The 16218-nt window shown below is 37.0% G+C and overlaps 1 protein-coding gene across 3 annotated transcripts in view; it reads right to left on the reverse strand.

Annotated features, from left to right (window-relative positions):
* KCNH8 (potassium voltage-gated channel subfamily H member 8) overlaps positions 1-16014 on the reverse strand; it is a 170668-nt gene extending 154654 nt beyond the window's left edge. For 2 of the 3 annotated variants that reach the window (XM_069860166.1, XM_069860165.1), the window contains exon 1: positions 15838-16014. In XM_069860166.1, the coding sequence (XP_069716267.1) occupies positions 15838-15913 (76 nt within the window). In that variant the 5' untranslated portion in view covers positions 15914-16014. The remainder of the gene's footprint in view (positions 1-15837) is intronic. The other variant, XM_069860167.1, reaches the window with a different exon arrangement.
* Positions 16015-16218: the final 204 nt, after the last annotated feature.

Here is a 16218-nt window from a genome sequence, read left to right on the forward strand (position 1 = left end):
AAATATGTCTGAACTTGGAAAGTATCAATACAGAGTCAGTTAAGTATTTCTTTCAGAGTGTTAGAAAGGGTGGTATTTAAACTGCTGTGGATTGCCCATGCTTGCTTAATCTCTCAAGAACATTTTAATCTATTTCTGCATTTTGTAATAAAACAAATGTAACACAAGTCAATGTGTTTCCCTGTGCATGTTCGATGCCCCCACACCCATCTTTTCCTCTTCCAGCATTAAATCATCTGCCTGTTTTCAGCATTATTTAACAAGGAAGAAGAGGTCTGAAATGTGCTGAAATGGTATGAGCTTCATAGAAAAGCCAGGAGAGAAATTACTCATGGCCTGTTTCCACAAAGCTTCTGTGTCAGCTTAACTTTATTGGATTTCAGAAAATACATATAGGAGCCAAACTGCAAGATGTAACAAGGCTTCATTGTTTTTTTGGCACACAAAATCTTTGTTCCCTCTTTCATATATTTTCAAGAGCTGAAGAGAGACTTTTGTATCCTATCCTTTAAAAAAACTTAAATATTATAGTTTCAACACTTTGTGAAATTAAGTAATAAAAATATTATTTTTTAAAATAAGAATTATAGAAAAACTTTCTAGATGCCCCTTTGATTTAATATCACAATCAGTGCTTACTAAAAGTGACCAGTTCAGCACTAGGTTCTGAAGCATCATATTTCTCACCACTGAGTTTATATTCCAGTTATGGAGAAAAACTCAGGCTAGGGCTGTAGTTCCTCTGAGACACCTATGAAACTTGTGTATTATTTATAGAAATAAAAAGTCTCAGAACTTAAGCAGTTAGCCTTGTGAACAAGTAAGCAACTGAATGTCCCTACATTTTGAGGACAGCTCTCTCCTACTTAGCAAATGGAATTTTCCGACTGATTTGAGCTGAGTCAAGAACTGTCTCAGGAGACAGGCAGGTTGGGCCACTGGTGCCTAGTCCGAGTGGAAAGAATTACAAAAGATACTACCCTGGAGAAACAAATTAAATAAGTGCATCTAGCTAAAGTGCTAGGAGGTTCTGGTCTTGGTGATTTAGAATTCAGGAAGATAAACCATGACACTTTAGATTATTCTGAGTAGCTATATTTTGTTTTCAATAAACTGAAAAAAAATTCAGCTATGCCTCAGAAAATGGAGTCACTATCGGTAAAAAACACTGTTCATTATTCATATGCTCCTGATGCTTCACAAGGTATGCTAAAAAATAACAGTGCAATCCTGAAGTATATTATGCAATTACAAACATGCCAATGTGATAAAATATAGAAATTAATTATTGCCACGTTTTTACTGATGTTAAGCCTGTTTGGACTTCTTCTTTTAGTTCTTGGGTTTCTTTTATTTTCAAAAATTTGTCATTTTCTTCTTACATTTTTTCCTGAAAGCTGCATTACTAGTACATTTTGAAAAGGAGAAAGTATATTTTTACAGGAACATTTTTTTCTTCTGAACATTTAAAACAACATCTATATGAAAACTTTTTGTCATGCTGACTGAGCATTATTTTTATAAAAGATATACATTACAAGTTAAGATAGAATTCCCCTTTATAGACACGCTGCTTCATCATACCATAGGTTGTCACAAATCCCTTGTCATGAAAAATCCATTTAATTTCAACAAGGTCTGTGATTGAGAACATTCCAAGTTTAGAAAAAGAGAGATATTTTCTTTTTCTAATGAAGGATGAATTTCTGAGACCTGGACTATCTAGTTCTTGTTCCTTCTGGTTTATCACCAATAAAGCTTAAGTTACATTTATCATTTTCTTCTAGCCTGGTCTTCTTAACATATATTCTTATGATAGTGATTTTGGAAATATAGGACAAGGTTGGAAACATACTTCTTGTGTTCAGTAACCCATCCACATAAAGTAACTATCCTGCAGAGAGAATTAGGGTGTGAAATACATCCCTTACATGGCAGGAATGGAATCTGTATAGCGCAAAGGTGGCAAAGGTTGTACGAGTCTCATAACTGTAATTCTAGGAGTAGTTTCCTTTTTTTTTGAAATAAGATATATCCCTTATTAGTCTAGTTTCTCTATTTATCTTCTATTGTAATTATCAAGTCTTTTACCACTATACTTGAGGAACTGAATTAGATGCTACAGTATGTTCTGATTAAGATACTACTAAAGATCCTGAAAGTATTTTGATCATCGTGACCATTCTTGAGTAACAAACTACAAAAGGATTCTGGAAATAATTTTTATGCTTAAACATAATACAATTGCAGAATTGATCCAAAATTTCAAATAACTAAAACCTGAAGAGAAATGTTTTGTTTCAGAAAACACAGGAGGTATTTAGTTTTGTTTTCTGTAGTAGCACCGTATGCTTGATTACAAGTGTGAGTACGAATTCATTCAGGAATTATTGGGAATTTAAAAACAATAACAAACATAGCCTTAAGTGTGGGGTAGCAGTACTGGTAGGAAAAAATAGAATTTTTATGAATACAATTTGTTTTATTTCTGGGGATTATTTAACCTTCTTGGTAATACAGAGAACAGCTTTTGGTTCTTGACTCATAATCCTGTCACACAGGCCTAAATATCACACAGCACAGAACTTTTCCCATCAGGTGCCCACATTGTATATGTAGCTGCCAGCTGTGGTATTTGATCTACTAATCACGTGCTAATCTGGCATGTGGGTTCCTGGAACAAGTGAGCCATAGGTGCTTCCCTGCATCAGCTTCCCTGCTGCATGCCATGCAGCTTGACTGAGTCTGGATGAAAAGTATTTCCTATTTTGCTTCCTCAGGCTGAGAGAGATTCCCTGTCATGTGGTCCAAATGGCATCATGTTATGTACTAAAGAAGATACTGGTAAGCAAATTATTTTATTATGATATTTAGTTTATTGTGCCATTCACAAACTCCCACATGAACTAACAATGATAAATGTACACCAAAACATTCAAGTGCTACACAAATTGTGACAATAATCTCAGCATAAATTTGGATTGAATAAAACCATTACACAGCAGAATGTTAAAGTTTGATAGTTGCTGTTTCTCCAGCTATTACAATAAGGAACAACATTAGAAAGATTCCTTCTCATTAACTTCATTTTAGAAAAGTATTTTCATTAGAGTAATTACTATGTGTGTTTTAATTAAACATAAGCAATCAATTTTCTGTACTCCTGAGCATCAAAAATGATAGAAGACGATATCTTCATGCTGTAAGTATTTGTCTCCCTATTTAGAAGATTCTCTCCCTTCATTCTCACTCATTTTAGAAAGTCAGCCCAACATAGAACAGAGTGAGTAAAGGTGGCAGATAATGTCTCATAGCCTTTAATTGTACCTTGGATGTTTAGTGTTTTTTCTATGATAGTTCACATAAAATGATGTATCAACCACATCAGGCTGGGGAAAAAGCACAAACTAGTGTAATTCCCCCAAATAATTCCAGCCTCTTAACTTTACTCGTAATTATTTCACTCATATCCCCAAACTCAGCTTATTAAGATATATCTATCACAGAGTGAGCCATAGAGTATTTTTGTTGCTGGGCTTTCTGGCCTTTGTCTTTCTCTCTTTCAATAGGAAGACCTTGTCTGCAGAGGAATCATTAAAGGGTAATGTATTTTAAAAAGCAGAGTAAGGGCAAAAGGTGAATGAATTACTATAGTTGTCAATTATTTATTTATTTAGGAGGTTACTAATTTCCTGAACTTGGTCTCCTGTTTTCCTGGAAGAGGTGCTCCTTGTACTATTCCCTTGTCACTCCTGAGAAGGACAGTTGGGCAATTTACCTATACTTTGTACCTCACTTAACAATGCATATAGTGCCTGTTTTTCTCCATCCCCTCCGCTTGACTTATTTGTTATGTGCATTGAAAGAAATATTTTGCTTGTCCCATGATTTTTTTAAGTGATCATACGTATTTATATAAGAGTTCTTGCTTGAACAATTTGTTCTATTTCAGGTGAGACTGATACCACATCGAGTTATGAGTATTTATGGATTTCTTTGTTTAAAAAACCCCACCCACCCAAAAAAAACCCCCCAAACTCACACTCACAATAGAAATTAATATGCTTAATATTGCTTAAACTATTCACCCCAAAAGACACAAACAGGAGAGCAGCAGCTGCTCAAGAAATCATTCCCAGAATACTGCTTTCAGCAGAAAGATGAATGCACAATCTATTTATCCTAAGTAAAGCATGCTTTCACCTGCAATTAAAGCAGGTTATCATCTCCATATATGTCTCTGTATTTACTAACATGCTTGAAATATAAAGCGTTGAAAAGCCCAGATAAATAAATAATTTCTTTTCTGAAGACAATGTTGGAGTTCAAGGGATGCTCATTTCTGATTCCTAATTACTTTGCTTAGTTGGAACAAAACCAGGGGTGGGGGAATGAAGGAAGAGCAATTCAAATAGCTCTAACTGGCAGCAAAGTCTCCCCACACTTCCTCAGGAGCTACTGTTTCCACTGTCTACTTTGGTTATTAGCATGGAGTTGCAACAGGATCCAAACTTCCAGGTCCCTGTCTGGATCCTTCTCATAGCGGTGTGAGAACAGCTTAATGACCACCTGTTACATTTGTGTAAGAATTTTGACTAATGAGTTAAACATCTGCAATAACTTCCACCTGTCCTTCTTGACTCTTGCTGATCACTGCCTCTGCTGTGGGGATCAATCAGCTGCTTGGGGAAGTAGCACTGAATTGCTGTAATTCACAGCCCCATGCATGGAGTTTAACTGGGACTGCTCACTGCAAGAATGCAATTTGTAGCTGTTGAGCAGCTGTTTGGTTGGAACCAATCCACCCTAACTGCAGGAGTGGGAACTTCTGAGAGAAGGGTAGGAAAGGTGGCAAACATGAAAACCACATCAAACTTTCAGACATATTTTGAGTTTATGAAAAATAAAATCTTGTACTATCCATTCATACACACACACACAAAGAAAAACCTATCTAAAACCAGTTAAAACAATAAAGACAGTACAATTTATGAAAGTAGTCATCTATAAAGGAAACCCTTTATCAAAAAAGTAAATTAGTTAAAAATAACCAAACAAGTTGCCCTAGTCAATTCTTACTGTGCTTTTTCATCAGGTTAGCTACCTAATTTGCTCTTAGTTGTTTCCTTCTCCCATATCAGCCAGGCAGAAGCTACAGTATGATGAAATGAAGACCATTCATCAGTTTTAGTGGCTAAACATTTACAAAGAAGATGATGAAGACACATTGGCCTATGAAACCCAGGACTGCCAGATGGCTTTCCACCAAGTACTAGGTAGGACCACAGGTTATTTGTTCTCTGAGAAGAGAGAAGACTGCTTTTAATCCTCTTGTGACTGTACTCATCTCAGTAGCATTTCCCTGGTCTTATTCTGCACTGAAGCAATGCTTCCCACAGTGCTACTGCCTTTTAGTTCATTCCAAAGGACTACCTGCTGCTCACTCAGCAATCCCATCAGTCAATCACTGCGTCTTTGCAGCTGCTCCCTCCGTGTCTCTTTCTCGGCTAAAGATGACTTGTACATTTTACAATATAGGACTACCACTTCCTTCTAAAAATCAATCATTACTCCAGTTCATAGTGTAACTAAAACTTAAAAAAAAAAATTTGTATTTAAAGCCACTTATAATCTATTTTTTTTCTTAAGGCTTTTGATACATCCTAGAGGAGAATAGCCTGCTTTTTCAAAATTCCCATGCCTCTTATGGCCACTGGTTGTAAACATGAAAATGAGTTAACAAACGATTGTCTGTAAGTGTTAATTAATTTGAAAACAAAAATTACAGATTCAAAGAGGGAAAAATGACAACATCTTACGGGGATGTCAAAGCTATTTGAAATAGTTTAGCACACCTGTAAGTGCGGAAAGGATGAATCCCCCATCTTTTGTCTCGAGTTCATATAACTGAGGTAAGGTAGTCAAAACTACCACACTTCTTGTTAGAGGACTGAATGTAATATAATGCAAGAGGCATTATCTGTCTAGTTCCAGCTAAGAATTTGTTGGTAACAGATGCTTGGAGCACATTTTGCTCTAACCACTCTCAGATGTAAGCCCTGTAAGGCCAAATCAGCAGAGTAACTCTCCTGACAAATTCTAAGAAGTACGACTAAGAAGTAACTTTGCCATACTGTATTGTAGCACAGCTCTATTTAAAACAGGTCTGTTAAAGCCACAATACATTTTAAAAGCATAAACAGTAATATATAGTTAGACTTTGAACAGCCCCCTAAATATAGTGTCTAACCGCATTAACCTCACCTTTTTTCTCTTCCATTCTGCCCAATTAGTATAGCATTGAAACATCCACAATGTAGAACTATATATTTTCCTCTGAAAATCAGTGATCCTGTTAACTTTCCTTATTCTAAGCAAATGTGTATCTCAACCTCTTCTATTAACATTTATTAACTATAATTTTCTACAATTTTTTGAATACTTAACACATGGGTTTATAAATGCCTGTTTCATGAGATGTGTTCTTCCTCCCAATGTTCTTGAGGTGGAAAAGTCCAAACTCCTAGGCTCAAGATCTTTCAACTCCATAAAGAAACAATCCAGTTTAATAAATTCAATTACACTCTTGTCTCACAAATTTATGCCATATATTCAGAATAAAGACATAGATTAATAGATTAATGTATTGCAAATTTTCATTTGGATTATTCTAAAAACATCAATATTGCTCATATGATGTGATTATTATTAAATTGTTGAAGTTCTTTTACCCACTAAAGAAAGTATTCAATCTTCTACAGAAGTCTGGCATTCTCACAAAAATAATTTCATCTAAACCAGTATAGTATTCACAGGCATAATGTATGCAAAAACATACTCTTCTCATCTCAGGAGATATCTGACATTTAGAAAAAAAAAAGAAATAAGCTATTTGTCTTAGGACAATTTTGTAGTTTGAAAAAATCAAAGAAAAGACAGAATGACCAGACTAGAGTTCTCTTTCACATATTTAGAACACGACATCTAGTCATGTATGATAACAAGCTGTTCAGGGAGATGGAAGGCAAAAAGAAAAAGGCAGCAAAAAAGCTAAGCTGTAGTTATGAATTTCAGGTCCATGCTGTCCAGATGAAACTTTCTATGTAAGTTCAAATTTAATTTCTATAAGTTCACATTGAAGGAAGAACAAAATAACCCTGACAACTTTCAAATCTTAACAGTCCTAAGAGCTGCAACCTGGAATCTTAGCAGTCATAAGTAATGCATAAAGAAAAAGTGAAATCAGTGCTGGGGCACTGGAAGCTGTTATCTCTTCAAAGGGAATGATTAGTGCTTTGTATAATAATACCTAAAAATGCTTACAACCCCTCAAAGGTAATACATATAAAAACTGACAGTTATTTCCTTTTTTGATCTCTTGCATTGATTTTTCTTTACAATAAAATTATAAAACAATTGTAAAATTAAAAAGTAAATGTCTTTATTGAAGAAAATTAAAGTTAGATTTTGAGACATTTGTTTTCCTTCCATTTCTTCTTTTAACACAAGAAAGGTCTTACTGAGAATCAATGCATCAATGCATTTAAACTTTCATTGCTGATCTGTTTAAAAAAAGGAATAATTTTTTGATGACAAATTTTCTTCAGGTTTGTTTTCCTATTTGTTGTATCTAAGAGTAATTTTCCCCATTAAAAGTTATGTTAACTTCTTTAAACTTTATGTCAAATACTGTGAATTCTAAAGGAGATAATTTCCTGATACCTTATGTTTTGGTTTTAAGATTTTATAAATTCATATTTCCTGAAAGAAAGATGAAAGTTTATATATTTCTATTTTGTTCTCAGTACTAAGGAAAATCTTTTGTATGAAGTGAATGAAAATTTCTGGAATGTCTTTGCTATGATAATAGGAAAAATCTGTAATACCATGGTAAAAGTTGTACTTGAACATTTCTCACCGAAGTATAAACTTTGATCACAGTAACAAATTTCATGTTGGTGGCAATGAAAGTAGAGTTAGGCCAAAAACATTTTAAATAAGGTTTTTCTCTGTTTTCACTGAAAAATAGACATTGCATGTTGTCAGTTTGCTATTACAAAATTCTGTGAAAAACCTGAGTGGTAAAAGGAGTTGTTTCACATGTATTTTAAATAAACAAAGTCTCAAAGACAAATCAACTCAGATATAGAATCAGTTATGTCCTTCATTCCACTTGAGAAGAAACATTTTGGAAGTCTTTTACGACAGCTCCCTAGGCTATCCTTATTACTGCTTATTTACACAGAATAAGCATGTTATTATCAGACTTCACTAACATTGATAAGTAAGTTGTGTTACTTTAAGGATGAAGTACAGAAGAATTCTGAATGCTTTTTATATAATCTGATGAAAAAATACTAATGAAAAATAATTGCACTGGCCATGAACTCTCAAAAATATGTTTTGCTATGAAGTGTCTCTTGAAGACCCAGGGACAACTGTCTCAACCTAGGTTTGTCTCAGGGAATCAGGGAGCTCTAGACTGAGCCCTTAGGAGCCACTGAAAATAGAATTAGTGGCTTGAGAGGAGGGAAAACCAAAACCCTACAAAGCAACAAAACAAAAGACCCCAACAACAAACAAACCATTCTTCTTTGAAAAAGGACAAATAATTGCAACATCATGAGATAGTGGATCACATTTCTTAAAACAGATCCTGCATCAACGGGAAAGATGAGGCATTTCTCCATAACGCACTTTTCTTCAGCCGTCCTTGAAATGATTGACAGCCCAGCCTTAATCTTTAGGGATGCTCAAATATTTCCTGTCAAGTTCAATGTTGAATATGCTAGTATTTTAAGAACGGCACCTGTTCCAAACACTTTGAATACTATTATCAGATTGAGAAAACAGGAGGAAACTTAAGCACTTGACAAGAGAAACTCAAAAAGAAGACACTTCTTACTGTTGAGGAAGTCTCTCTCCCGCCTGTAGTTTGAGAATGCTTCATTTGTTTCCATATCCCTTCTCCTTTTCTTTTTTTCTTTCTTTCTTCTTTGTTTATTTTTAGATTGAGTGGGCAGGAAACTACATTACTTTGGGAGCAGGTTGTCCCTTAACTGCTCTTTATTTCCAATCACTTAAACGCAATGTTAAGTAAGCTAGCTTGTGAAAATGCAGAACTACCATAGCAATTGCCTGTGTTCAAGTTTTCCAGGCTACAGCTGATGTAATACATGTGATTTAGTTCTCTTTTAAAAATATATCACATCAAAATAACTAACAGTACTAACAGTAGTTAATGTTCAGCAAACCCATAACTTCACTGATTTATTGCTATATATTAATGCATATGTATTTGCTTATGCTTCTACATGTGTTTGAAGTAGGGTTTTGGTGTGTTTCTATTATTCTCTTGCAAATTTTCTTTGCATCCTGAAAGACTGGGAATGTGTATAAAATTGCTACTTGCATAAACAAAATAAAACCAGGATAAAATAAAAGTTGAACGGATAGATGCAATGTTAACAAAATGATAAAACTATTTCCAGAGCAAACCTATTTACCCACTGAAATTTTATCAGAAAAAATAGTATTATACATTTGTAGAAGAAAAAGAGAGCAGATTTATGGAACACTTCTAGTGGGAATCCTGATAATCATCTAAGATTTAGAAATGCTCTAGTGAGTTTTTTTCTGTAATCCATTGACAAAGTACACATTCATTCAAATGTCTGCCACTTCAAATGTATAGAGTTGCTTTGATCACTGCACTGACTATGAAGTTTCTCAGGTTCACATATAAAATTCTACCCAGAAACAAGAGTGAGGATAATATTCTTGTATTATTCAGAAAAAAAACCACCAAACCCAACCCCTTATTTAACAATCCTCCCACTCAAAAATTTCCAATACTCATCTTGAATTCAAATATAGTTCACTTCTGAAATAATAGTGTAGGCTACTATTCTCACTTTACATTTATGAGCATTAACCTGGAACCTTAGATTTAAAAGCGGTGTGCTTAACAAGTTACATAAAATTCTGAAAGGATGTGTTGCAGGACTGTGATTGTAACTTCTTTCTGTCCAGCAAAAAACACAGGAAAGCCAATTGTCAATCTGAATATTAAGTATTTTCTCTAGTAATAACAAACTCTCTGAATAAAGCACAGAGTAATTACAATATTCATGATTTTAAAGAACAATCCAGTGACTGGATAGTAAAAATGACACCTGTACACCTTTTACTGAACTAGAGGCTTATGACCATAAATGAAGAATTAGTTAAGAAATGTGGTCTTAAGATGCCTCTGAACCCCTCCAATCCTGTGTCTTTCAGGACTAATTTCAGCTCAAGAAAAAGTCAGAAGTTAATACAGCTGCTGAAAGCAAAGATCATATAAATGAAACAACCTTATTAAATTATGAGGTTGTACACCTCAAGACTTGTGCTGAAAGAAGAGTAAAAGAGTTTTTCAATAACTGCTCAATGTAGCCTCTTTCAGCAGAGACAAACAGGCCAACACGGATCCCAACATCTGATCCCTGTTTTATATTCAAAATTGCGTTTGCCTTTTTTTAGTAACAGAGCTACAGTGAGCTGCAACACAGGCCATGCATTACAGGAACAAGTATGGAAAGGAAAGAATTTGCTTTCTTTGTGTTCTAAGCTGAGAACAACCAACCATTACTTTTCTTGTGTTGACAGCATGCTTTTGCACTGACAAATATAAGATTAATTAAAAACAATACATTGTTTACCTATCCAGGCATATAAGGAAAATAGCAAAATGAGTCTGCATGACAGATGACCAACTATATGTGTACCTTTGGAAATTTTCCTCTGGCTGACTAACTTGACGTCTAGCAGAAGGAGCTAGACCACCATCACCGTACCTTCACTCCTTCAGAGGGAGGGTTTGACAGGCCACTAGCTTTTAAACAGTGACGGCTTGAAAGCCTGTTTAACACTGATCAGTACTTATCATAGCGTCTTGCAGCCTTCTTTGGTAACAGCCATTTTTCTTCGGGAAGTGGACTATTTTAATATTGGATTCTGATCACTTCTTTCCTCCCCTTGGAAAGCTCAGCTGTTGTTTTCCTACACCTGACACTACTGCAATTCATTGAACAACTGGGAAGAACAACTGAGTAGCATCAATAGCCAAGAAATGCTTTGCTGCCTTTGAGGTTTTTGTAATAACCATACTACAATTAAGAAGTACATTGACTAGTCTAGAGAGGATAGGATTCAACCAGAAGAGACATAATTTAACAACAAAGTTGCTGAAAGAATTAGTGTGCTGACTCAACCTAGCAGATCTCACCAGCTTTTTTGAGAGACAGAAAAGCAAAAAATGGGAGTGACTAGGGAGGAATTAAAGCTATCTTCCCCTGAGATCTGGGAGACCCAGTGTGTACAAAGGCTTCCAGTTCTGTATCGACTGCTGATTGTTCAAAAGAGTCAAACTGGTTCTACCCCTGATGCCACTGGAAGCACACTGACTAGCTCAATTGACTAGCTTAATTCTGTGTGTTCTCGCTAGGTGCCTTTCAGTGACCCCTCAGGGGCAAATATAGCAACTGAAAAATTAAATCCATATGATTGTTAAGGGCTTAAAAAAAAGTTAAGAAAATTGCTGCTTAGGTACAAAGTTCTGTTTGTTAATACTTCAGCAAGTTTTTAATTAGATGACAAATCTGAGCATAGAAGTAGGGAATTAACCAGTTAACATCGTAGCTGGTGAACAAGGAGTTAACTCAGCTTGATCTTCAGATTAGATTGGTCTTACAAGATTGTTAATAAAGATGTGAAAGTATACACTTAATTTGGAAACTGATCATATTTGATAGACAAACAGAGATAATTGTAGAAATTTAACTGTCATTTTATAGTACAACGATCCACAAAAATTGTCTCGCTTTTAAAATACAAATTAATGAGGCTCTTTAGTGAATGTTTTTTAGATTTGCTCTCTGAGATGGTATCACAAATTTGCAGAAACAACCATTTCTGGTGTGGATTTAGCTATTTGAATCAATAAATAGTACATACAGGGTATGCGGGGTATTTTTTAATATATATGTATGAAAAAGCAATGGAACACAATTTCCTACCATGCAGTGATTTCTGCAAGTTCTCCATTAAAAGGCTTGAAGTGAAGTAACTCACTTCAGACATTTAGTGTCATTATATTTGGGGTGTTTTACTGCAGTAATATCTTTGAAATATATTCACACTTAAAAATAATATATTCTCTTGAAAATATGAGGAAAAAAAAATCCCCAAATCAAAACCCCAAGCCACTCTACCTACTCATTTGAAACATATATGTGTTTTCTGGAAGAGCAAAACCCACATACCCACACTACTAACAAAGGTTGCAAAAAGTGTTTGGATAACCTGATGCTTAGTTATCAGGCATGTAAAAAAAAGCACTTTGAAAAACATTGACATGAACTACAATCAAGAGCACAACAGATAGTTCAGAATTGTAAGAAGGTAAGGATATAACAGCACACAGGCAGATCCACGGTCTCTGTTTTGGAAATCCAGATAGGCAAATCCTTAATGCTGTTATTCCGCATATGCAACACAAGTAAAGTGAACAGCATAGATGATCAGAACTGGGATCTCCTGCACAGCTAAATGTCACCCCAACATTAATTTAATGTTTAGCATATATTCACTAGTTTCATATGTAAATAGCATGTATATACAACATTCATATAGTAATAGAAAATATCCACAAGATTTATGAACATCTGAAGTATCTGTCAAGCTGTTGTTTTCTGTCCTTTTTTTGAGATATGCAGCTTTTTAACATTGTGATTTATAATAGCTAATTAGACATAAATCACTGCAATAGTAAAATTAAAAGACTTCTGTGAATGAATTTTTGTAGAATTTCGTGCAAAGCAAAACATATTTTCTAATATTATGTAGAATCCTTTCTTGCACTGTTGCCCAGATTTAGAATTATCCCTCTTCTGGATTAAAGATGCATTGGTGGATTAGTCTATCACTGATGACAACATAATATATCCTTCCCAGAGGCTTAAAATGAAAGGAAGTCTGTTAACTACAGACTATGCTAAAACAACAACAAAAAAACCCCAAGCAAACCAACCACCCTTTGACATAATCCCATATTTTAACATTAAAATATCATCACGTATGAGGTGAAAGTAGTTTATGAAACACAGCCTCAGGTTCAGTGCCATGTATCAGTTCTATTCCTTTTACAGACTGTGTCACCTATAAACCTAGGAAGACAAGGGACTGATTCCTGCAAGGATTAGCCACCACTATTACTTCTCACTATAGCCTCTGAAACAACTTTCTTTGGTAATACCATCTGGACAATTTAAATGAAGACATAATGTGCTTTATTCTTTATACTTGCTGCTGAGATATGTATATGTATTTGGAAAATTTGCATTTCTTTATTTGAAAAAAAAAATAAGTCAGCTAATCAATATTTTTATATTGAAATCTAGCATTTATAAAGGAAAACAATATGTTGTATCAAAACTACAAAGGAGATGAGATATTTCTGAAGATTTTAAATTGAGCTATGATGGGGATTGGTACGCATAACTTTGCTTCAGAAAAACATTTAAGTTGCATCATCATTTCACTCTAACACTCTAGACGAGTTTTTATGTTATTCTATGTCATTCTATAAATTGAGACACATGCCACTAGTTTTCCATAGAATTATACCACCTTCTAAAAGTTCTGTTAGTTTTATCAGATACAAGACTACATAGCTTATAAAAATTCTTCCCTTGAGAACTTCTGGGAATATTTCATAAACTAGTAGTCAGACATGGATGACTTCTTGATTCAGCCTGTTTAATATTAAAGCTAAATTCTGAAACTATAATAAATAAAAGCAAATCACTGACTGTATTTTCTTGAGATACTTACACACCTAATTGCATTCTTTTTCAAGTATGTCCCAGGAAAAGGTAGATGAGTTGTTAGTAATAGAGATTTCAAAATGAGACACTAGGGTCTGTTTCTTCTTGTTTAAGAAAACGTAGGCACAACTGTCTTCATGAAGGTTAGTAGAATTACTGCTTTAAAAAAGTAGATATATTGAACTATAGAAATCATCTAAGCAATAAACTTTCTACCACACTTGCCTGTTGGTGTCACTGAGAACATGCAAATTAGACTTTTTTCTATTTTTTTTTTAATAATAGACCTGCATGTCATAACTAATGTTGCTTGCTAAACTGGATCTCTGAAGAACAGTATAGAATTTGTGAAATGTTTGTGTGCAAAGCTTGCAGGCTGTGTGCTCCATTATTTGAAAGGAAGCCATTGTAAAGGGGGAGGGTCCTGAGCACAAAGCAGGGAAGAATTGCTTTCCTGGTAAATGACAGTATCGGCAACAAAACTCCTATTGGACCTCCATGCTTCAATATGCAGTAAATAACACTCATAACAATTTATGGAAATAATAAGGTGGAGGATGGGGTGAAAGGAATTTGAGTTCTATAATAGAAGGAATTTAAAGGTATATCTAAGTAGTCTGAAGAAGGATTGCTTTATAATGAAAGTATCAATTACATACAGCCCTGATTCATAATTAGCTATGTCTTCTTAGACTAGCAGAGCAGTTGTAATGCAATTCTGTGCTTCTCTGTAATTGATCTCAGTGACTGTTTCATTTTCTTGACATTTTACAACTTATGGGTACAGTGATCTCACTTCAGCTGTCTTGATTGTGCACTAACTGAACCATTGAGAAAATGTCAGTAGAAACATGGTCCAGAAGATATCAAACCCTCTAGACTGTGGGGTTTTAAGTGAAGAAACTGATGGCAGCGACTGAAATCTGAGATTATTTTCCCTCCACTTTGGATGTCTGGAATGTTTTAAAGGGAATTCGAGGGAAGGGAGGTCATTTTGGCCCAAATCTGCTCTGTCTCCCCTCCTTTTATCTTCTTTAATATGCATGAGCCCCATTAAAGAAACAAAACTCAAGATATGTTCAACTCCTAACCTATAGCTGTCAGGGAGCAAGACAACTATCGGCATAGGAACCTGTTCAACATGTTAAGGCAGCGACTTGAACAGGAAGCCAACGAGCGGTGCTGGTGTGGGTGCGGCTGGGGAAACATGAGCAGAGGGAAGCGGAGCCCCGCGTCGACCCCCAAGGACCCGCGTGAGTGCTGAGCCCCGTCCATGGTGCTGAGCCCCGTCCATGGTGTCGAGCCCTGTCCATGGTGCTGAGCCCCGTCCATGCCGCCGGGCCCCGTCCATGGAGCTGCAGCCGGACGCCGCTCCTAGAGCAGTGCTGTCGCTGAATGGCCCTTGCTTTCTCCCTCCCTCCTTCCATCCCCTAACACTCTGCAACAGCTGCTGCCACTGCTGAGCCTGATTTACAGGAATTCAGCTTTTAGGGAGATTTAATACCGGGGATGGGGGTAATAAGGAAAAAAAAAATCCCCAAACGTCCTGCCAAAACCCTGCCCAAGCTCTAAAACCTGCCTTTCCCTAGCAGTCTCCCAGCTGCCAGGGGCGCAGAGCGTGAGGGCAAACCCCATCCCCGCGCACAACTTTCCTGCAGAGATCCTGGATTCACCGGCAGCCCGGTTCGCCCTGGCCCCTGCACTCCCGGAGACCCCGAGCAAAGGTTCGGGAGGAGGGGGACCCAGCACCCTCCTCACCTGCAAAGCTGTGGAGAAGCCAGGCAGGACAGAGGGAGAGACTGGGAGCTCACTCACCTCCCCCTCCTCGTTGTCAGCTTCTGATACCAAGGAAACCCCTGGAGGGCGGAGGGAAGGGGAAAGGAGGCTCCTACCGTATGCACAGCGTCGCCCGGGTATCCCCTTCTCTGGGCGCCCGAAACCGACACCCGCTGCCCCAGCCCAGACTCACGTGTGCCATCAAACCGGGTAGCGATGGTGTCGAGGAAGGTGTTCTGGGGTGCCAGTAATCCCTTCATAACCGGCATTTTTCCAGCGCGGTGCGAGGTTCCCCATCAAAGTTTGCCTACGAGGGTGGTTCGAGAAGAAAGTGAAGAGGGCGCCCGGGGGCAGGGAAGGGAGGAGGCAGGCGGAGGGAGGGAGAGGCAGAGAGGGAGGGAAGGATGGGGAGGAGGAAGATGGGGATGCCGCCGCGCCGCCTCCGGCGCCGGGAGACCCCCGCTCGTCAGCGCCACCACACAGAGGGCTCCCGCCCGCGCCGCTGGCTGCCGCCCGGCACCGCGCACAGGTGCGGAGCCCCCGCCAGCCCAGGGGCGCCTGCGCCCCCTCTCCT

This window comes from Phaenicophaeus curvirostris, chromosome 6, assembly GCF_032191515.1.
Source record: "Phaenicophaeus curvirostris isolate KB17595 chromosome 6, BPBGC_Pcur_1.0, whole genome shotgun sequence".
Taxonomy (NCBI): domain Eukaryota; kingdom Metazoa; phylum Chordata; class Aves; order Cuculiformes; family Cuculidae; genus Phaenicophaeus; species Phaenicophaeus curvirostris.